This window comes from Peromyscus eremicus, chromosome 6 (assembly GCF_949786415.1).
Source record: "Peromyscus eremicus chromosome 6, PerEre_H2_v1, whole genome shotgun sequence".
NCBI lineage: Eukaryota > Metazoa > Chordata > Mammalia > Rodentia > Cricetidae > Peromyscus > Peromyscus eremicus.
Window position 1 is genome coordinate 69,199,325 of NC_081421.1, and position 21,698 is coordinate 69,221,022.

The 21,698-nt window shown below is 51.7% G+C and overlaps 2 protein-coding genes across 5 annotated transcripts; both read right to left on the reverse strand.

Moving 5' to 3' along the window:
- Positions 1 to 19: 19 nt before the first annotated feature.
- Ecm1 (extracellular matrix protein 1) lies at positions 20 to 5,699 on the reverse strand. Of its 4 annotated transcripts, none has more exons than XM_059264890.1 (11): positions 5,494 to 5,699; positions 4,373 to 4,435; positions 4,118 to 4,228; positions 3,903 to 3,983; positions 3,730 to 3,789; positions 3,025 to 3,075; positions 2,440 to 2,759; positions 1,793 to 2,167; positions 1,083 to 1,303; positions 691 to 778; positions 20 to 346 (listed from the first exon to the last, which is right to left on the reverse strand). In XM_059264890.1, the coding sequence occupies exons 1-11, from the start codon at positions 5,558 to 5,560 to the stop codon at positions 113 to 115; spliced, it is 1,671 nt and encodes a 556-aa protein (XP_059120873.1). In that variant the 5' UTR covers positions 5,561 to 5,699; the 3' UTR covers positions 20 to 112. The 4 variants fall into 4 exon arrangements, with proteins under 4 accessions (XP_059120873.1, XP_059120872.1, XP_059120871.1 ...); XM_059264889.1 differs by having other exon boundaries at positions 3,025 to 3,078; XM_059264888.1 differs by having other exon boundaries at positions 3,730 to 3,810.
- A 390-nt stretch (positions 5,700 to 6,089) lies between these two features.
- Tars2 (threonyl-tRNA synthetase 2, mitochondrial) lies at positions 6,090 to 21,275 on the reverse strand. The gene is made up of 18 exons (XM_059265873.1): positions 20,915 to 21,275; positions 20,484 to 20,680; positions 18,378 to 18,501; positions 17,021 to 17,145; positions 16,212 to 16,329; positions 16,065 to 16,129; positions 15,735 to 15,813; positions 14,424 to 14,570; positions 13,953 to 14,051; positions 13,357 to 13,574; positions 12,471 to 12,633; positions 11,933 to 12,070; positions 11,682 to 11,759; positions 8,991 to 9,091; positions 8,724 to 8,825; positions 8,490 to 8,562; positions 7,366 to 7,480; positions 6,090 to 6,424 (listed from the first exon to the last, which is right to left on the reverse strand). The coding sequence occupies exons 1-18, from the start codon at positions 20,993 to 20,995 to the stop codon at positions 6,276 to 6,278; spliced, it is 2,172 nt and encodes a 723-aa protein (XP_059121856.1). The 5' UTR covers positions 20,996 to 21,275; the 3' UTR covers positions 6,090 to 6,275.
- Positions 21,276 to 21,698: the final 423 nt, after the last annotated feature.

Sequence of the window (21,698 nt, forward strand, 5' to 3'; positions counted from 1 at the left end):
GCATTAAGGACAATGAGGATGCCAAATCTAAGAGGCATTTATTGTAATGAGTGTTCAAGAGGGTGGAGTAGGGTGGGGTCCCTCCATCTAATCCTCCGAGGCTCAGGGTGACTCATTTTTCTTCCTTGGACCCGGGGGTGGAGTTGACATTTGGTCCTCCAGTTGGACCCTGCCCCTCCTCTCTGGTGGCATCCCCAGTGTCTCCAGCCACTAACGCCATACTTCTCAGATAGTTGGTATTGAAGCAGTTGGCTTGTTCATCCCCAGGAGCCAAGTCACAGCAGGAGGCAGGGTCCTTCCAGGAGTTCCTTCGGGGACCACAGAGCTCCTCCACGAAGGCTAGTTTCTGAAGAAGGAATGGAAAGCAGAGATGACTGGGGATGAGGTGGTCGGAGGTTGGCTTGGGGGCCCTAAGTCCTCCTTCTACTGCCTGCCCACTGGATTTCCTCCTGGGGCCCAGAGACTGCAAGATCCCCTAGTACAGCAAGATTCCTTGTGACTGACAGATGTGCACATCTGGAAATGCCAGAAGCTTGAGGCCCAGGGCTGGGATAATAGGTCAAGTCGGGAAGGAAGGCATCTGGAACACCAAGAAAGGTCTATTCCTCCCACCGCTGACTTCTGGGAGCAGGTTTGAGGGTCTAAAGAGAAGGGCGCCCTCTCCCCGGCCTCCTCTTCCTCCACACTCACCTCTTCCTCACCGCAGCAGGCCTGTTCTGGAAAGGGCAGGTCACAGCAGCGGACAGTCATGTTCTGGATCAGTCCAGAAATCTGTTTACTGTGGTTGGTACAAGAGAGGCGGGACTCAGGGTCTTATGCAGGCCATAGCATCCACAGGCCGTCAGGGCCAGGGGTGGTGGCTTATGCCTGTAATCCTGTCACTTGGGGTACTGAGGCAGGAGGACTGTTTCCCTTCAAGACCAGCCTTGACCACAGAGTGAAACTCTTTCGAAATAAATAAACAGTGCCCCCAAACTACCCAAATGGTACTGGGAGATCATGGTTTGGTTTCCCCAAGGGCACCCCAGGAGGGAGGAGGTTTGGCCAAAGGAGAGTGTTGGGAAGATCTAAGTAAGACTCACTGCTTGGAGAGAACTTTTCCATTTCCACAGAGATGGCCCATGAGGTTGGGGGTGACTCGGCTGAGGTCAAGGGTCAAGATATCCCGGTCATAGTTGGGATAGGGAGCCCGGCGGGCGAAGCACTCGTCTCGGGCGGGGCTGGGAGGGTGGTGGCAACAGGAGTGGGGGTGTGTCTTTATAGCCAGCTCCCGGTTACAGTACTGGTCCAGGGTGTCCTCCCACTGTGGACAGAGAGAGAAGTCAGAGCCGGCTCCGCCCCTGCTCCCCTCACCACACCGTGTCACGTGTCACTATCATCCGTGAGCCGAGGCCCGAGGGGAGGGGGAGGAACTAGAGTGCCGGCAGGCAGCTGTGGATGCGGGGGCCCGGGAAGGTGGGAAGGAAGAACAGATGAGACTCCTAGATGGCCACTGGAGATGAGCTGGAACAGTGGGTACGGAGGGTCAGCTGAGGCCAGAGCTGGACGGGATGGATGGCAGACAGATGTGGGGTCACAGGTAGATGAGCCCAGGACGGCAGCACGGAGACTCAAAGTGAACAGACTCAGGCGACAGACACAACGGATGGACGGACAGTCACAAGCAGACAGACGTGGACGTGCTCACGGGGAAGAACACGGACGGCTGGCGGTAGAGTCAGCAGCTGGAGCTGGGTGGGCAGGTGGGCAGGCAGGCGGGCAGGCTCCCGAGGCGGCTGGGACGCCCACTTACGGCCTTCTGTGCGCAGGTGTGGTTGTGGCCCCGATGGCAGCAGAGCTGGAACTCCACCTCCAGCCAGGTCAGGGTCTGCAGCTGCCTCTGGATGGCACCGGGGGCCGGGAGGTTGCGCGGCACAGAGCGGAAGCGTCTCAGGAGACAGATGTTTTTGACATTGTCCGGAGTGGGCAACCCCGGGGGAAAAGGCAGCTGGGGCCCTGAGGACAGGCCAGTCTGGTGGACGGGGCAGGGCTGGAGCTCGTAGTTTGGTCGAGGAGCATCTTCCTGGAAGCAAGAGAATCGCTCCTCCCCACGCTGTTTGCAGCACCGGTGGGGTCGGGTCTTGACAGAGAACTCGGCCTCACAGAACCGGGTCATTGTGTCCTCCCACTAGAGTGAGAGGGGTGGGTGAGCCCAGAAACCCACTGTCCATGTTCCTGCCTTCCTCCCGGGTTCCAGGAAAGGCCCCTAGGCAGGTAAATAGCTCTCCTGTGCTCTGCGGGCGCACTGGGGTCTTTGAGGTAGAGCCATTGAAAGGGACTGAGGCTCCTCCGTACCCAGGGGGAGGTGTCTAGCCCTTACACACACGTACACACACACACGTGTACACACACTGTCTGGAGGTTAAGGGACACCCCCAGCACCAGCAGTCAATCCCTTACCACAAGCTTCAAACAGTCTAGGCGGTTTGTGTGGCTGCGGCAGCGGCAGCAGCGGGAATACCCAGTCTCCAGCAAATTGAGGGTCTCTCCTTGGCGACTGAGGTGGGAGTAGCCGGTCTGCGGCAGGTTCCAGGGGCCATAGACGACGTGTTGGCGCTCAGGAAGGCAGATCTGGTTCAGGTTGTCTGGAGAAGGCCGTCCAGGAGGGAAGCCGTCCAGCCGGTGGCCCCAGCCGCCTCTCCGGCCCTGCTGGCAGTGCTGGGCTGGATTCCGAGACTGAGGCTGTGGGGAACGCTGGCCCACCAAGGGGGCTGGCTTCTCTAGAATAGGGACAGCAAGCAGTGGGAGGAGGGCTATGCTAGGTTGGGGGAGCTGGGGGGCTGGGAGCATGGGGGGCAAACAAGCAGCTGTTCTGGGCGTCTTACCTTCACAGTCACTGAAAGGAAAAGGTAACTAACCGCACGGGCCTGGCACACTCAGGCCGGCATTAGCTCCTTCTAGAGGCTCAGGGGCCTGGCCCTCTCTCCAGGGTTCTAAGCCCGAGGGCTAAAGCGCAGGGACAGACAGACAAATGCTGTCACTCACCCTCTTTCTGACTGGACTGGACTATCTCCTCCTGATGCCGCACAGCTGTGTCTACTTGGGTAGAAGGAGATGTGTAAGCAAAAGGCTTGTTGGGATGGGCACCTCTAGAAAATGGGCACCTCCTAGTTCCCATGCATGAAGGAACTCAATAGAGAGGTCAGTAAAAACCAAGTGATAGTCTATATCATCTAATCATAGAGCTGCGGAATAAGCATTATTTCCTTCCTTCCTTCCCTCCTCCTGCCCTTTTTTTTTTTTTGTTTGTTTTTTTGGTTTTTCGAGACAGGGTTTCTCTGTGTAGCTTTGCGCCTTTTCCTGGAACTCTCTTGGTAGCCCAGGCTGGCCTCGAACTCACAGAGATCCGCCTGGCTCTGCCTCCCGAGTGCTGGGATTAAAGGTGTGCACCACCACCTCCCGGCTTCCTCCTGCCTTTTTAAAGAAAGGGCTTCATGTACCCCAGAGTGGCTTTGAACTCTGTAAAAAGCCGAGGCTAACTTTGAACATCTGATGCTCATGCCTCCTCCAAGCGCTGGGATTACAGGCAACTGCCACCACAGCCAGTTGATGTGGCGCTGGGGACCAAACCCAGGGCGATGCTGTGGCCAGACAGGCTCAGGAAAGTCACACAGGTGTGAGTGAGTGGCAGAGCTCCCCCACCCTGTTGGTCCCCCAAGCCCACGCTCCGGAGTCAAGGGAATCACTCACTTTCCTTCTGCTCGACAGGGCCTTGGGGAGGGGGCTGCTCTTCCTGCAGGGGGATGGCTTCTGGAGGGAGAGGAGGACCCGCTGTGAGATGGGTGAAGGCACAGGGTGTGGAGATCAGACAAGTGTCAGCAAGATCACAGTGGGATGGGGGCAGGGGCGAGGAACGCACTCACCTTTACTTTCTACAGACTTGGGGAAAGCGGGCCACTCTTCCTCCTGGACGGGGATCGCTTCTGGAGATGAAGGGGGCTGCACTACAGAATGGGCAGTGTGAGCCGGCTACCCCTTCTAGCCAGACAGCGGGGAGGGGGGTCCCCTCCTCCCCACCTGAAGAGCAGGAAGTATGCAGGTCTGGAGGGCAACCCAGAGGGCCTTGTGGGGGCCTTACCTTCCCTTTGTTCCTCAAAGAGAGGTTCATGCAGAGAAGTTTCAATGTGGTCCACTCGGAGTCTCCGGGTTTGCGGTGGGGAAGGGGGTGCGGCATAGCCCACTAGAGGCCCTAGGGGAGAGTCAGAACCTATAGCTCCTCCCACACTCCCCACCTCCTGCTCGCTCGGTCCCCCCAGAACTACAGCCGCCCCCCCCCCCCCGGAATGCTTGCGTCCCGCTGGACCTCCTTAGTTCTGGGGCAGGAGGCTCTCACCTTCATGAAGGTGCAAGAACAGGTTCTCCGGTGTCATCTCTCTCTGCTCTGAGGCCTTGAAGGCTGCAGGAAGGAAGAGCAAGTCAGAGGCAGTTTTGAGAGGTCCTGTCCTGACCAAAGGATGGCGAGGCCGTGGGGGCCGAGAGTGTAGAAAGACCACTGTGGGATGTCTCCCCTGTAGCCTCCCACACCAGCCTTGATGTGAGTGGGCTGGGTTCTGAGAAAACCTGAGTGTGTATGTGGCTGGGAAGGGAGGTCCATTTCCCATCAGTATCTCCCTTGGCTGGGGCTTGTGGCTGTCCCCCTGATCCTCCCGTCACTACTTTAGCTGTCATGGACCCACCTCTCCCCACACTCCTCCTAAAGCCTCGGGTAGGAGCCCAGCTGAGTGTTTAAGCGCCTTCTCCAGTCAGTCTCAGATTCTTACTCTGTGCAGAGGGGCCAGTGTGTCACAGTGAGTGTGTAGGTCACAGGACAACTGTGGCAGTCCTCTCTCCATGTGGGTTACTGGGATCGAATTCAGGTCACCAGGCTTGTTGGCAAGCGCCTTTACATACTGAGCCATCTCGCCGGGCCTCCTTTAGGTGTGGGGCATCTGTAGCTGGACTGTAGGCACCAGACTAGGGACCAGGACAATGAGGTGGAGCTTTGCCAGGCACAGGCTGCATCTACTCAACAGCCTCCAAGTCTCCCTCCTGTCCAGAGTGGGCATTCCATTTTGCTCAGACTTCCCAGCAGCGTGTATGTGCTTAGTAGAGGGTGAATGTGGACACCCTAGCTGGCCTCCTAACCAGTGAGTCAGTCAAGGCTCCCTGGGTCAGTAGAATGGTTTTGAGCAGCCCAAGGCCCTCTTTCTTCCTCCCCTGCCTCAGAGTCCCTCCTCAGACATCTCCAGGCCCTTAGCCTGTAAATTCACCTGTCCTGGGTTGTCTGGCTTCAACTTCTGTATTTCTTAGCTACTATCTCTAGGCATCCCTCTCCTGCTCCAGCTTCCCTGACTAAAGGTTCAGGTGCCCCAGCCCCACTGTGAACACGTTCATAACAAGGAGGCTCAGAAGCCAACTGGTGATGAGCTGTTTGGAGCCAGGCTCCTAAGCAACTGCTGACCCCACCCGACTCACCTTCCTCAGAGGCAGAAACAAGGGCCAAGCTGGCCAACAGCAAGGCTGCTCTGGATATGGTCCCCATCCTGGGGCAAGGACTGGTCACTGGCCACCAGAAGCTGGCTGTCCCGGGCAGTGGAGGTCTGGACCACTTGCTGCAAGCCTCTCCTCACTGCTGCTGTTGCGAGCTTCCAAGACTGCCGTCTCTTTATATGCTATCTCCCGCCCGCCGCCTGTTTCCTGCCATGACTCAGTCCCAGCTGCTCCTCCTCTCGGCCACTCCTCCCCAACTTATCCTGGAGCCTCCTTAGAAGACTGGGAATAATGGAGGTGAGGGGGTGGGGGGACAGTCACAGGACTCCAAAGCTGATAGAGAGTCATGGAGCAAGTTGATATTTGATCCTTAATTTGTGCCTCAGTTTTCCACCTGAATACTGTCCTTTGTAGAGAGAGATCTGACCACCTCCTGAATGGGAGTGGGAAATGGCACTGAGGAGTTTACTCAAGGTCAGAGGCCTCAGCATCCCTTTTCCTTAACTCTGGGATAAGAGGGAGACAACACAGAAACCCCTTCCCGTTCGGAGTCAGATGAAGACACAGCCTTAGTCAGTTTATTTTTTATTCTCCTCCATGCAAACAGTACGGCATTCCTTCCCATGCAGGACCCCCCAAACCAAGTGTATTTTCAGGAAGGCAGTTCTGAGGAGTCAGGGACATTCTGGGCTGCCAGTTGGGTTGGGATCCCCATGGTAAGGGACAGATGACTCTCATGAGTCTATGCCTCCCCAGTGAACAAAGACTCAGAACATTTCTTCCGCATTGGGGACCCTGGCATTCTGTAACTCCAGCAGCCTCTGCACAGACTCGGTCAGGCCTCGCTCCCCCAGCTGCCGGTTATCCCGAGTGCGTACGTTCACCGTCCCCTTGCTCTGCTCTCTCTGGCCAACCACTGCAGGAAGAGGAAAGAATTGCACACCCCGGCTATTTCCTAACCCTACGGGCTATTTCCTTTTGCTTTGCAGAAACTTCAGTCCTGAATCTTTAGGAAGGGTGGGAGAGCCCAGACATGGCTTAAAGCGGTACACATTTAGTTTTCTTGTTCTGCTGCTGCCTGGCCATTCGGAGAGGAGGAAATGGTCCAGGCTCCACTTCCCTTATCACTGGAGGTCAGGAGACCAGGGCTAGAGAGTCAAAGACAAACAGATGGAGAGCTAAACACGAAGAGAAAACCTATGCGAGTGACCTGGGGGAGGGCAGCAATCCAGGAAGGGGAGCTGGGCTGTGGCACAGCCTGCAGTTAGCGCGGGCAAGGCAAGGGGCATGTGTGATCCCCGGTCAGGCGGTCTGGAAGGGAGTTTCTGCTTCTTGCCTTCAGAGACCCAAAGCCAGGAGCGACTTCCTTCCTGAAGGCCTTTCTTGCCCCTGGAGCAGCCTCCACCCACACCACAACAGACAAGGCTAATTAACTAATGCCCTGGGTGCTTTCTGGTGTTGGGATCAAACTCTCGCTCCAGTGCTCCAGCACAGAGCTTGCTCCATGCCCGGCTCCAAACCACTGATCCTCCCGAATCCTGGGATTACAGGTGTGCCTAACATGCCTGGCTTCAATCACTGCCTTCTTACCCCTCTGCTGCTCCTTTCCCTCTGATGTTGACTTGGTTAATTAACTTAACAGAAACATCCTAGGGTAGGGTGAATGAGAAGAAAACTGTTCTGAGCGATGGAAGAGGTTGTGGGAAGGAGCAATGGAAGGGAGGCAGATTAGTCAGGCTCCTACCCAGCCCAGGTAATGAGCTCCAATTAATCCAATGTACACAGAGCCAAACAAGAGACTTACTACAGAGAATGCAGAGCCTGGGGCTCTGAGGTCCAAAGCTAACCCTCTCTTACCAAACTGAAAATTGTAGTGGGCAAGCTGGGCCCGGCGGACTCTCCGGCTGAGGGTTAGTCCAGAGTCAGCGTCGAGGTCGCTGGCCAGCCCTGCAGCCTGCAGGCACTGCTGTACCTGGGACATAGGTTCGGTGATGAGTACATTTCTTTTCTTTTTTTTAGTTTTTTTTGAGACAGGGTTTCTCTGTGTAGTCTTGGCTGTCCTCGAACTCACTCTGTAGATCAGGCTGGCCTTGAACTCACCTGCCTCTGCCTCTGGAGTATTAGGATTAAAGGTGTGCGCCACCATCACCCAGGTGGTGATGGGTAAATTTCAATGCAAGCTTGAGCTCCGACAGCTGGCCACTAGTCTCCCTCAGTCACGTGTCTCACACCCCATCATCCACCTCAGTGCTCTCGGTGTTTGCTGACTCTGCCTCTTCTGAGACAGCGAGGCCTCCTTCCCACCCCTGCCTAACCCTTCTTGGGGTGCTTCTCACTGAATGAACACTCAGTTACTCTTGGGCTCTGTCTGCCTGCTGCTAGGCACCCACCTTCCCACCAGCTGTTTAACTCGGTACTGTCCATATCCTACTGTTCTTAAAAGACAACTTCATGCACCTCAGGCTGTGAACCGTGGATGAATGCGAACTTTGGTGATGCTCCTGTTTCCACCTCTTACGTGGTAGGACTGCGGCATGCACCTGGCCCCGGTGGTGCTGGGAACTGGACCCACTGCTCTGTGCAGAACCAGGTAAACATGCCCCCAACTGAACTACACCCCTAGGCCCACCTCCGTTTTTAAAGGGTCTCACTATGAAGCCAGGCTGGACTCAAGCTTGTGACCCCTCTGCCTCCGCTTCCCAAGAGCTGTTACTGTGTGTGCTACTGCACCTGGCCATCCGTTCTCTTTAGCAAGGAAAACTAAACCAACGTTTAGATAAACCCATATTTGTGCCCGGCTGGCAATGTTCAGCATCTCTTAATCTGTTTTTCATGCATCTCTATAAGGCAGGAATTGATTTCGGTTCTGAGACACAGAATGTTCAGCACACAGGACAGCTGCCCTTCAGGCCCTGCCCACTGTCCTGCAGAGCCTCTCCTGCCCAAGGACAGGTGTCAGATGCCCTTGCCCCCCAACTCACCTGCCTTGCATATTCCTCTTGCTCTGTCCCTACAGGGATGACCACCACCTGGACCGGGGACAGCCACAGGGGCCTGTTGGGAAGAAATGGAAGGAAATCACTCATTTGGCGTTAGCCATCAGGTGTAGCTGCAGGGAGATCTGAGAAGGAAATACACAGGATAAGAAGGTCAGAACCTACGGCACGCACTATGTGGCTGGAGAGAAGGACAGAACTCCAAGGTCAATGACTCACCACTTCCCCCCACAGCTTTCTGCCAGCACTCCCAACATCCTTTCCACAGAGCCAAGCACTGCTCGGTGAATAAGGACCGGACGCTCCAGGGAACCTGCCTGCCTTGGAAGGAAAAAAGGAGTGAGCGGAATGGTGGACGTGCCACAAACTGAGCCCCCTAAATCACCTTCCAGTTATCAAGAAATAGCTCTGATGAGGTAGGGGTGGAGGGCTGGACTAGTGAGGGGAGTGGGCCAAGGCAGAAAGGGCTGAGGCAGGGTTCTATACCCCTTGTACTGCAGATCAAATCTCAGCGGCAGTTGGAAGTCAAGCTGGATTGTTCCACATTGATGGGGCCGACCCAGGGCATCACGGAGGTGCACATCAATCTGGAGACGTGGGATGGGGGGGTGAGAACAGACCCAGCAGCTTCCATTATCTTCACAAGGCAGCTCTTCTACTACCCACATCACAGGCTATGTGGAGCTGTGCTACCCCGAGTGCCCATACCCTCCCCTCCTGATTCCCTGAGTTCTTCCCTTAGACCTGTACCCCACCTCTGTGACAGTGTACCCATCGTCTCCCTCGATGGCCGCACGCCTGCCCCTCGGTCTGATCGCTCTCTGGTAGCTGATAACTCTGTCCCTGGATCGGCAGCTCCCCTTTTCCCACCCACACACAGGCTCACCCCGTTCACCGCTCCCCTCGCTGGAACATTTCCAGTCCCCTTGTCTCCGGTGTGGTTTTGCTGTCAGATCACGGTGGCAAATCCTGCCCAGTTAGCCTTCTATTCTCCTACCGCCTTACCCTGCAGAACTGCTCAGTGCCACCCAACACGTCACACGCCCAAGCAGAGACTGATGCCACTATGGAAATCCGTTTCAAGATTCAACTGGTCCCCTGCAAGCCCTCGGCTGCCCTGAGGCATTCTGCCTTGTTCTCCTTAGGAATTTTCAAATTCGTTCCTCTCTTGGTCATAATTTTTCTTTTCTTTTTCTTTTTCTCTTTTTGAGACAAGGTTTCTCTATGCAGCCCTGCCTGTCCTGGAACTCACTTGGCAGCCCAGGCTGGCCTTGAACTCACAGAGACCCGCCTGCCTCTGCCTCTCAAATGCTGAGATTAAAGGCGTGCGCCACCTCCGCCCAGCCTTTTGTTTTGTTTTGTAAACTATGTGTGTGTGCCTGTGCACATACACGTGCACAAGGCAGGAGCAGCTTCCCTCCTCTTCTACTGTTCTCTGGCCTTGTCCCTTGAGGCAGTGTAAGGGTTAATGCCAATGTGACAGGACCTAGACTCACCTAGGAGAGAGACCTCTGAGCATGCTTGTGGGGGTTATCTTGCTTAGGTTAACTGTGTGTAGGGCCAATCCTCAGGAGGAAGTCCTAGACTGTATAAAATGGAGAACCTAAGTTAAGCACTGGGTCCATTCACTGCTCTCTGTTCCTGATTGTGTGTGCAGCGAGACCAGCTGCTTCGTCGGACTGTACCCAGAACAGACCCTTTCTCCCTTAAGGTATTTTTGTCAAGAGTGTCTGGTCACAGACAGGCAGGATCTCTCCAGAACCTGAAGATTTTCTCACCCCTAGGCTGTCAGCTAGCAAGCCCTGGTGATCTTCCTATTTTTCCGTCCCACAACACTGAGGTTAGAGGCACCTATGACATCACAGCTAGCTTAAGTGCGTGCTGGGATCCAAGCTCAGTCCTCATTGGTTGTACAGCGAGCCCTCTTAACTCAGAACCATCTCTCCAGCCCCCTTTTAATAAACAATATCTTAGACTTAAAAAATTCCAAGTTTATCATGACTGCTAACTCTGTAGCCTGGGTGAACTGTTTAACCTTTCTGAATTTCTTAGTAATGGAAAGAATAGTGTCGAGCCTTCACTTAAATGCCTCTGACTTAAAATTAAAAAACAAAAACAAAATTCTCTTAAAGATTTATTATATTTAGCCAGGAGTGGTGGTGCACACCTTTAATCCCAGCACTCGAGGAGGCAGAGGCAAGTGGATCTCTGTGAGTTCAAGGCCAGCCTGGTCTACAAAGTGAGTTCCAGGACAGTCAGGGCTACAAAGAGAAACTTGTCTCAAAAAAACAAAAATATGTAAAGAAATAAAGTTGCAAACCAATCTGTGTCCACGTAATGAGACAAAACAAGTGTCACCACATCTGAACTCACAAGGCAACCTTGTGGTGCTGGGGATCAAATTCAGAGCCTGGGCAACTGGTCAAGTTACTCTACCACAGAACCTTATTCCCACTGCCCTGGTTTGAGAGGAGGTCTTTTTTTGCTACCCTGGTTGGCTTCAAATTCCAGGGCTCAAGTGACTTTTTTTTTTTTTTTTAATATTTTATTTATTTGTATTTTATGTACATTGGTATTTTGCTTGCATGTATGTCTGTATGAGGGTGTCAGATCCCCTGGAATAGGAGTTATAGACAGTTGTGGGTGCTGGGAATTGAACTCAGGTCCTCTGGAAGAGCAGCCAATGCTCTTAACCGCTGAGCCATCTCTGAAGCCCCATGATCCTTCTTGAACCTCCAAGGAGCTACAATTACAGCCTAGTGCCGCACCAGGCTCCTAACAGCCTGTCTGCTCAGACACATACCAAGTCCTTTTTGCCCTATAATTTTTCATTTCTTCTAACTTGCTGTGAGTTTTTATCCTATCCTTCAACCTCTGCCTACACCATTCCCTCGCAGAGAGGGCTCTTCATGTATAGACTGACAACTGATTCCTGCAGAAGGCCTTTTCTAGACTATGAGTAAGGCTACCCCCATTGTAGTCTCACAGGAGCTATACAGCAGAGATCCACTGGGCTGACAGGGCCTATTGACCTACCACAGCCTTCATGAAACTCTAAGGTCCACTGAGCAGAAATGTACTCTTCTTTTTCACAGAAGCTTTAAAACAGTTCTTTGTAGATACAACTTAATTAAACGAGACAGACTAATGTAACTCTTAAGTGTGGTTCCAGCTTGCCTTAGGCCCATAGAAAGCGCCATCTCCAGGATTAAGGTCCCAGGGTTCTCCAAATTCCTCCAAGGCTTGTTGTAGCACCTTAGAGGGAACAAGATGAGAAGAGGGTGTAGGAGACTAATTACAAGATAACCTCCTGGCCCGTGAAAATGAATACCCATAGCTCATGTGTTCATCTGAAGACCTGGGCTACCATATCCCCTCCCTCTACTGTAGCCCGCTTTATCTGCTTTACCCCCCTTTCTCCTACTCACCTGCTCAGCCTGGTCCCATAGGTGAGGCTCCCCTAGGAAGCCAGATGGCCGGGTAGATAAAGCCAGGCGGAAGGAAAAACCAAGAACAGCATAAACAGATCGGAGAAAATCAAGGCAGCCTCGGATCTCTGCTTCCAGCTAGAGACAGGAAGTCGGGATGTTAGGTGTACGCCAACTAGAAGCCTTTGGTGATGGGTAGTTTTGGGGAAAATGGGGCAGGGGTGTGGGGGTGGGGTATGGGGGGTGGATGGGGACCAGAGGGATAGCTGTACTATAGTAAAAAGAAGGGAACTGGGGCCTGTGGATGCAGCCTGGCTGGTACAGTGCCTGGCTAGCATGCATGAAGCCCTGGGCTTGATTCATAGCACTGTATAAACCAGGCATGGTTGCACACACCAGTAATCCCAGCACTCAGGTGAGGCAGCAGGACCAGAAGTTCAAGGTCATCCTCAGATACATAGTACATGAGGCTATATAAGACCCTGCGTTACACCACAAAAAGGCAAGGGAAGTTGAACATTTGAAGAAGGAAAGCCACCTGGTCTGGTGCACAGAAGATGTGAGCATCATCCTGTTGGAAGCGCCACAGCCTCGTTAATCCTCCCAGACTGCCAGAGGCCTCAGCACGATGCAGGACTCCAAAGTCAGCCAGTCGTACAGGCAGTTCCCGCCAGGATCTGGGCCGGTGGGCGAACATCAGGCTGAGGTTGGGACGGGAAGGGGTTAGGGCCAAAGGGAAAATGAGCTGTGGCCAACTGTTCCTCTTCCTACTAGACTCTTTTTTTTTTTTTTTTTGAGACAAGGTCTTGGTATGTATCTCTGGTGACCTAGAACTTGCTATGTAGCCTAGGCTGGCCTTATACTCATGCTCTTTCTGCCTTTGGCTTTCCAGTTCTGAGATTACAGCTGTGTTCCACCATGCCTAGCACCAAATGCCCATGTTCTGTGAAATACTAGCCATACTTCTCCCTCTTATCACACCGTCCCACCAAATCCTGCCAATCCTATCGTTAGTGTCTGGTCAAAAGTCACATTTTAGCAGGGCATGGTGGTACATGCCTTTAATACCACCAGGCAGAGACAAGTGGATCTCTGTGAGTTTGAGGCTAGCTTGGTCTATGTAGTGAGTCTGGAGACAGCCAGGGCTGCACAGTGAGACCCTGTCTAGAAAGAAGTTAAACTCTCAGTCCCACGAGAGTAGGCATCATTTACTGTGTCTGTATTCTGTGATGGGTGCAGTGCCTTGATGTCTGTCACCTAACAACAAAGACCCAAGAAATGGAATAATGTTCCAAAATTCACTTGGGTAAACTTGAATCTACTTCCCAAATTAGATGCCCCAATTTTCTTTCCAAGGTACTTTCCATTTTGTGACCAGTTATCCCAGCCCCAGGAGGAGCCAGGCTTCCTGGCTCCCAACTCACCAGTGTGCAGGGCAATTCATGGGCTTGAGAGCAAGTGTGTCTTTGGGACACCTGGCAGGGTGGTCACTCTGAGAGCTGTCGGGACCGTTAGTGCCTGGGGGCTTCAGGGAAAACATGTCTGCCCTATAATGCTCCCAATGCCCGGACTGTTCCCAGAGTTTTGTAGAAAACAGCGTGGGAGTTTTCACCTCTGAGAAACCACGGCGGGCGTACTCAGCCTGAAAAGGTGGACACAGACACCAGAAGTCAATGTAACTAGAAGGAGAGGAGAGCTTTGTGATTCTCTTGGGGACTCAGACCATGCTGACCACAGCCACAAGCTATTAAATGCCATGTCCACTCTAAGATGCTTCACTGCAGACCGCACAACAGTAACAGCACCTTGTTAAAAGTCACCAGGACTTTACAAGGTTTATGCTGTTTTCCTTTGAGACAGGATCTTGCGCTGTGACCCAGGCTGTCCTCCATCTCATGATCCTTCTGTCTCAGTCTCTTTGTGCTGACACTACAGGCATACACCACCATGCTTGAGCCAAACTCAAACCCCTTGGCTTGGTCTAGGCCCCATCCTTCCCCTGCACACGTGCCCTGCTTACCCTGATGAAAGCCACCAGGGCATTATAGACTCTTGTCCCCCGTGGCAGAAAAAAGCAGCTCCCAGGGCTCAGTTCATGGAAAAAGAAGAGCTCTTGTTCCTGGGGAAAGGATTACCTGTCACTCAAGGAAGGGAGGGCTTTGGAACTAAAGAAGAAAATGACAGAGTTGCTCCCTGCGTTGACTGAATCTTTGGGCAAATTCACAATCCCATTCTTTGGCCAGGTGTGGCTGTTTGAGCCTGTAATCCCAGTACTTGGGATGTGGAGGCAGAAGGGTCAGGAGCTTAGGTCACTCTTGGCTACAGCAGGAGGCCAGACAAGGCTACATGAGACCCTGTCTAAAAAACAAAAAAATCAAAACTGGAACAAAAATCAAGACCAAAAAAAAAAAAAAAAAGAACCCAACAAAAAGATCACATCACCTTCCTCCACCTTCCCCGGCCCCATCCTTCCCTGGTCCGTGCTCCGCACCTTCCCGACGCGTCTGTGGTCTCGTAACTCCGCTTCCTCCCTCTGTGCTTCCCAGTTCCTCAGTAACTCTGCCTTGGGGAAGGCAATTCCCGAGACTCTCTGCAGTGTCTCCGGAGCTCCTGAGGACCTCCACAAGGCGGAGGAGGTCTGTGAGAGGGCAGAGGGGGTCACACAGAGATGAAGGGGGCTGCAGACACTGCCCTCGCTGCAGAGGTCACCACTTGAAGGTCAGCTCATCTCATGACTTTCCTCCCATCAGTACCAATAGGACGGCACTTCACCCTTTATGTTACCTGGATCACATCTTCTACGCATCCTGGTCAGGGGTAATCTCACACAGCCCACTTTTTCTCCACCCCCTCACTGCCCCACTCCTACCCTTACGTTCAGTTCCACCTCCTAATTAATGACTGCTTAGGAGAAAAACTGAACTATGGTCAAACGTGTCTGTCCACTATTCCTTATCAGTCTTCCACCCAGCTGCTAGAAAAGTCCACCTTCCACACCCCATCCTACTCCTAGCCATTTGAAATGCAAATGCCCCTGCTTGCTCTTGAACAGTATTAATAAGAACCTGTGCTGTTGTTTTTAAGACAGGGTCTCCATAGTCAAAGGTGACCCCAGACATGTATCACTCAAGGATAGCCTTGAATTCCTAATCTTTCTTCCTCCATTTCCCAGTGCTGGGATCCCAGGCATGTTCTAGCCTGCCTGGCTTGAGAACTGACCGTTGATAGCTTTTCCTTAAAGACTCTTCTGCGCTGGCTGGCTGGTTTCTATGGTGTGGCTTTGCCAGTCGTACTGGAATAGTCAGTCTCGTTTTATAGATGGGAGCAACAGGTACAGAGCGCTGGCCAAAGCCACACTCATTAGTAGCAGAATGAGATCGTGCACATGGCTAAGGAGGTTTTCCTCCACATCTGCCTGACTCTTGCTACCTTCTATTTCACACAGTTACATGATGTCCAGGAACAGCACTGTCATGACAGGCCGCCCTTGCCTCGGGTGCTCTTCCTTTACCTGTCAAACAGCAGCATCCGTCCTCCTGGACACGGTCCTTCTCCACACGTGCCTTCCTGGTGTGACCCTGTCTAGCCCGCTCATGATCTTGTTTCTTTTCCCTTAATCCAGACCCAGACTAGGGAGTCTAAATTGAATTCTGGACCCTGCCATGAAACTCTGAGATTCTAGGATGGAGGAAACTGTCTTTCTCCTGGATTCCTTCATGAGCCATGAACAGAGAAGGGGCTCGGAGAGGGTCTCCTTTCCACTCTGAGAACGCAGGGGTATCTGATTACACCCACAGCTCACCGTCAGCAGCTTCAGTGCCCCGATCTGTCCGGTGTGCCGAAGATGGGGGCCCCGGCAGAGGTCAACTGACATCCCACACCTGAGACAAAGAGGCCCGTTAGTGCTTTCCAGGCTCCTGGTTCGTTTTCTCCCTTTCAAGGCCTTCAACTGACAGAAGAGGTGCTGAGGAAGAAACTGTTTTGCTGACAGAGACAGTGAGGACAGATAAAAGCAAATTCCTCTTCCCACTTTTTTCCTAGAGCAACACAGGTTATCTGTCATCACCCTTCCCTGAGCCCAGTTCTAGCCTCCGAGAAGCATGCTTGGTTTCGTCCTCTTGACAAGGCTCACCCATACACTGTTGCTGTAGGACCGGTCACTTTCTCCTCGATCAGATGAAGCTTAAAGTGGTTGTCCTAGATGAAGGCAGAAAGGGAGCGTGGAGCTACCAGGGCACCCTGGCAGTTATCCAATTCCTCTTGTGTATCGCTAACTCACCTTGAAGAGCTGGCGAAGCTGATCCCGAGAAGCCTCTAGCCTCCGGAATGGCTGTGCGGAGGCTATGATCTCCTCGCAAATCCGCTCTAAAAGGGGCAACTCTGAGCTGCGGACTGTCCTGGAAAAGGGAAATTGTTGACTTGCTTCTTCAGAGACAACCCGAGGGACGACACGTTAGCCAGGGAGCAAAGCTCTGCCCTTTGACAAAGAAATCTGTAATTACTGCAGAGACAAACTCAGAAAAAACAATAGGAAATTAAGTATAGCTTTTGTTTGTTTTTTTGAGACAGGGTTTGTGTAGCCCTGGCTATCCTGGAACTCACTCTTTAGACTAGGCTGGCCTCGAACTCTGTCAGCCTCTGTCTTTTGATTGCTGAGATGAAAGGCCTGTGCCACCACAGCAGTATAGATTGTGTGTGTGTGTGTGTGTGTGTGTGTGTGTGTGTGTGTGGTTCTGGGGATTGAACCCAGGTCCATGCTATGCTAGGCAAGCACTCTAGAGGCAAGACAGGAGGATCATGAGTTTAAGACCAGCCTGGGCTAGAGGGAGGCAGGAAAGGAGGGGGAAAGGGGCAGAGAGAGTGTGTGCTGAGAGAAGGAAAGCTGGATGAACAAAATTACAATACTAACACATTCATGGGGACTAGAAGGGGTGAGTGTCAGCAGAGTCAGAAGGGAAACCACTGCAGAAGGGATGTCAATCTCTGGTAGACACTGAGAAGATCTCTTCCAGCTTTTCCTCTACACTGAACTTGCCCTGAGACCCCAGAAACCACCCCAGAACCAATCTCCTTCCTTGGAATGCTCACCGCTCTTTTCTCAGGAAGAAATCATGGTAAAAGCCAGACTCTGTACTTGGACCTCGGCAGAGAACAGCACCCAATCGTTGCTCAGCTGCTGCGCCCAGGACATGGGCACTGGAGTGCCAGAATACCTGGGATCACAAGAACAAAGTGAGCTCACCAACTGCTCACGTAAGTCCCAGTGCTGATGCTTTCCAGAGCTGGCAGGGAAGCTGTTGTGCCCGTTTTAAGACTGACTGCTGCAGAATGAAGAATCTAGACTTCTGAGGATGACGTCTACACAGTAAAAAGTTGCCTTAAATGGGGGGCTGGAGAGATGATGTACCAGCGCTTAACTCTTGTTCCTGCAGAGGACCCAGGTTTGGTTCCCAGCACCCATATCACCTGTAACTTTGATTTTAGGGGATCTGACACTATTTTCTAGACTCCATGGGCACCAGGCACATATGTAGACATGTATAAACATTCAGGTACTGACATGTACACAAAAATAAAATCTTTAAAGAAAGCAAAGAGCCAATGTTTTCTGCTGCTGCTGAGCGGAAGTGTGGGTCCACCCCACACACCCTCGGTGTTTCCTGGACCGGGGCACAGATGCGGGAGGCGCTGGCCTTCTTTCCTGCTCCTCAGGCTTTAGAGCCTCATCACAGTACTACTTATAAAGAATGCGGCTCCTAACTGGCTGTGCTGGCACACATGGACAGAAGGCTATGGCTGGAGGCAAGACACTGTCTTAAAAACAACCGCCACCACCACACAGCAGTTCCTTAAGCTCTGGTTTTGCTGCTGTTGTTATTGTTGTTTGTGTGTGCGTTGCTACAAACCTGACATCACCCATTAGCTATCCCCAGCTTCTCTTTTTTTCTGGTCCCAGAATGAAATGTGACGGAACTATTCTTGGGTTTGTTCACTATTCACATTTAGATGACAAAAGAAATACATTTTTTTCTGGATTCTAATAACCAAGCTCTATGATACCTGAGCTGACATGAAATGATCAAAGCATGAGGCCCAGGTTCTGTGCTCAGCTATGGAAACCTATGAGAACTGAGTACACATCATGGCTGACTTACACTGTATGTACTCAGGAGCTGAGGAGGTTGAACAGGCACATTATCCTTCTGATTCTCAAGTTCTCTCCTTTCACTCGCATACAAGGTACTGCTTAATAGACTAATGCTAAGTAAACACCTTTATCAAGGCTTCCAGCTTCGTCAGGAATAATCAGATGGTCTATATAGTCTGTGATTAAGTCTCCTTCTCAGTTGCAAATTGAGAAACTGAGGCAAAAAAAAAAAAATGAGAATTTCCTGTTTAAAGATCATTTAGCTAATTAGCCTCTGTACCTGCTATAAAAACTTACCGCTTTGCCTTCTGGGGAATCAAACGTCAGGAATCTGAGGTGACAGTCTGTTTCCAAGGGTCGTTCCAGATCATAAAGTTCTCCATTTACTTCAGCAACTACTGCAGTATCAGCCAGTGTTGAACTGAGCAGTGGGAGGGTGTAGGGATGAAGAAAAGTAAGGGTTACAATCCACAAGGACAAAGGCTGATACCTCAGCAACCCTAAATTTGCCAAGTGGAAATAAGTCTCCAAAATAATAAACTTACTATTCCTTTTCTCAATGAATAACAGATGGGCAGAGACTCTGAAACTATAAAGATAAATCATCAAAGACACCCCCCCACCCAAGAAAGGTCTTGCTATACGGTCCAGGCTGGCCTTGAATTCTGGATCTTTTGTCTCTACTTTGTGAATGCTAAGATTACAGGCCTGTACCACCATGCTTAGCAAGAAAGGTTACCCAGGTATAGTGGCTCACACCTGTAATCCAGCACTTGGGAGGCTTATGCAGGAGGATTCTCATAAATTCAAAGCCAGCCAGGCCCAGAGTGAGACTATCTCGATAAAGGGAGTGTGGAACATAGTCCTGTGAGACACCATGAGGTTTGGCTGGGTCTCACCACTATTCTGTAGCCAGAAAGTATACTTTTTCTGACTTCCATGACAACTGAAACAGCATGGTCTTGCCCCCTCTCCTTGTTCTCTTCAGGCAACTGCTAAAATTTACTGCTTGACTGCCCTGGAAGTTTTTCTTTCTTCCTTCCTTTCTCTTTCTTTCTTTCTTCTTCCTTCTTCTTCTCCTTCTTCTGCTTCTGCTTCTTCTTCTTTTCTTTGTTGTTGTTGAGACGGGTTTTTCTGTATACTCTTGGCTGTCCTGGAACTCACTCTATAGACCAGGCTGGCTTCGAACTCACAGAGATCCACCTGCCTCTGCCTCTCCAGTGCTAGGAGTAAAGAACTGTGCCACCACTGCCCAGTGGGAGGCTTTTCTTTTAAAGTCAAATAAAACTGTCCTTGAACTTGAAAGAAAAAAAAGTCTGAGTAGGAGACGACCTAACTCAGTCCACAGAGTGCTTGCCTAGCATGCAGAAAGACCTGGGTTCTATTCCTAGTCTTACATAAACTAGAAATGGTGGTGCACACCTATAATCTCAGAGCCCAGGAAGTGGAGGCAGAAGGGTCCAGAGGGCTCAAGCTTGGGCCCCCCAGGATGTCTGTGAGGTAGTAAGGATGCTTGCTGTCGAGTCTGATGAACCGAGTTCAGTCCGTGGAATCCACATAATTGAAGGAAAGAACTTACCCCCGAAAGTTGTTACTTGACCTCCACATGTGCACTGTGGCATGCATGTGTGTGGACATGCACAGGCACACGTGTGAGTGTGCGGACAGAGACACACACACACACTAAATGTAAAAAAAAAAAAAATTTTTTTTAAATTTTGGAGATAAGATTTTTCTACACAGTCCACGTTGTCCTGGAACTCACGGTATCCACCAAGCTGGCCTCATACTCCAGAGATCCACCTGTCTCTGCCTTGTGAATAATGCTGGGATTAAAGACTTGTACCACCACACCCAACACACTTTTTTTCTTTTCAAAGATGCTTTTTTTGGGAGGTGTAGGTATGTACTCTCCCTGGGGAGCCATTAACCCCATGTTTTTAGAAACAATCTGTCATTGGCAAGGAACTCCCCCAGCAGGGTAGGCTGGCTGGTCAGACAGGACAGGGATCTGCCTGTCTCTGCCTACCCACGCTGGGATTAGAACATGTCACCACACCTACGCTGTTTATTTTTAAACTTAAACTACTATTTTGGGGTTGGGGATTTGGCTCTGTGGTAGAGCGCGTGCCTAGCAAGCGCAAGGCCCTGGGTTCGGACCTCAGCTGGGGGGCGGGGGGCTACTATTTCATTTATTTATTGGGGGAGCACACATGCTACAGGTCCTTATGGTTGTGTGGCAATCGCTTAAATGACGCCTCTCCTTGACCAAAGACTAACTTTCCGATAGAAAACAAAGAAAAAGAAAAATTTAAACAAAAAAGTGTTTTCTTTTCCTGACCAAGTGCAGAGAAAATAGTGGACAGAAAAAATACTTCTTGTAGGTAGAGGATGGCTTGATACCTGATCTTCCGGGCCAGTTGGTAAGGGGTTGTGTCCCACGCAACAGCATCTACCTTTTGGCCTTCAGGAAGTGAGATCTTAATAGCCCGGGGGTTCTTCTGTGTCATACTTGCTAACCTTTTCACCTGAGCGGCCCATAGCTCCTCAAAAAGGCCGAATCGCTCTGCCAACCAATGTGGAGGAGTCGGCACAGAGGCCTGAAGAGAAAGGCACACGTTAGGTTGTCATCCCTGGCCGTATTTGCACTACTCCGCAATGCCCATGGTGGGGCTGTGGAGGCTGAAGTAGCGTTGGTCCTAAGGTGACATTAGGTCTTAGGTCGGGGAGTCAAGGGGACCGCACATTGCAGAGCGGGGCTGCAGGGTCCGGGGGAGACTGGATAGCCTGCACCTTGGACTCCGCTGGGCCGGACGGTTGGGAGCTTTGCGTACCTCATGCACTGTGTGGAGCTCGCAGCCGCGGAACCCCGGGAGCGGGAGCCCGAGCCGGCGCCACCTCAGACAGAGACCCATGCCGCCTCAACTCGGTGCCTCCATGCTCAGATCACCGCTTCTTCCTCACCAGAGTCCTCATTGGCTGCTGAGCCAATAATGTCCCTTCCGATTGGATAAAGTAGCCGCCACTCCGGTCAGGTACCACCCCCAGGAACTCCGCCGAGGCGCGTCCCACACAGCAGCAGTCGCTCTGGGAAAGGTTCCGGTTGACCGGAAGGTGGAAGCTGTTGCACATACCTGCAGCCTGATGCCCAAAGTGACAGAAAGGTGTCCAACTTTGAGGAAGGGGCAGACCTCCTAAAGGCAAGAGTGAGAGAAAAACAGGAGTGGCAGTTAGTCATTTTCCTTTAATCATAAAATTTCTTAAACATCCTTAAAGCAGGCAGGAAACAAGAGCACAGACACTGGAATTAAACGCCTAGTGTAAACCTGGATCTGGCATTAACTAAGTAGTTTTTGGTAAACTGTTTCTATAATCTCGACTTTCTCATCTATAAAACAATTTTTAAAAAAGTATCCGGTTCAGCTGGGTGGTGGCAGCGCACTCCTTTAACCCCAGCACTTAGGAGGCAGAGGCAGGCGGATCTCAGAGAGTTCGAGGCCAGCCTGGTCTACAAAGCGAGTTCCAGGACAGCCAGAGCTATTACAGAGAAACCCTGTCCTGTCTCGGGGGCAGCGGGGCAGTATCTGTTCCAATTGTTGAGGTACATCTGATGTAAAT

Coding starts and splice junctions, on each gene's coding strand:
- Ecm1 (XM_059264887.1), bottom strand. CDS start 5,560: ATGGGGACCATATCCAGAGCAGCCTTGCTGTTGGCCAGCTTGGCCCTT. Junction 3,079..3,729: donor CCCTGTCGAGCAGAAGGAAA/GTGAGTGATTCC, acceptor CTTCTACCCAAG/TAGACACAGCTGTGCGGCAT. Junction 347..690: donor CCTGCTGCGGTGAGGAAGAG/GTGAGTGTGGAG, acceptor TTCCTTCTTCAG/AAACTAGCCTTCGTGGAGGA.
- Tars2 (XM_059265873.1), bottom strand. CDS start 20,995: ATGGGTCTCTGTCTGAGGTGGCGCCGGCTCGGGCTCCCGCTCCCGGGG. Junction 16,330..17,020: donor TTCTTCCTGAGAAAAGAGCG/GTGAGCATTCCA, acceptor TCCCTTTTCCAG/GACAGTCCGCAGCTCAGAGT. Junction 12,634..13,356: donor ATGAATTGCCCTGCACACTG/GTGAGTTGGGAG, acceptor TCCCAACCTCAG/CCTGATGTTCGCCCACCGGC.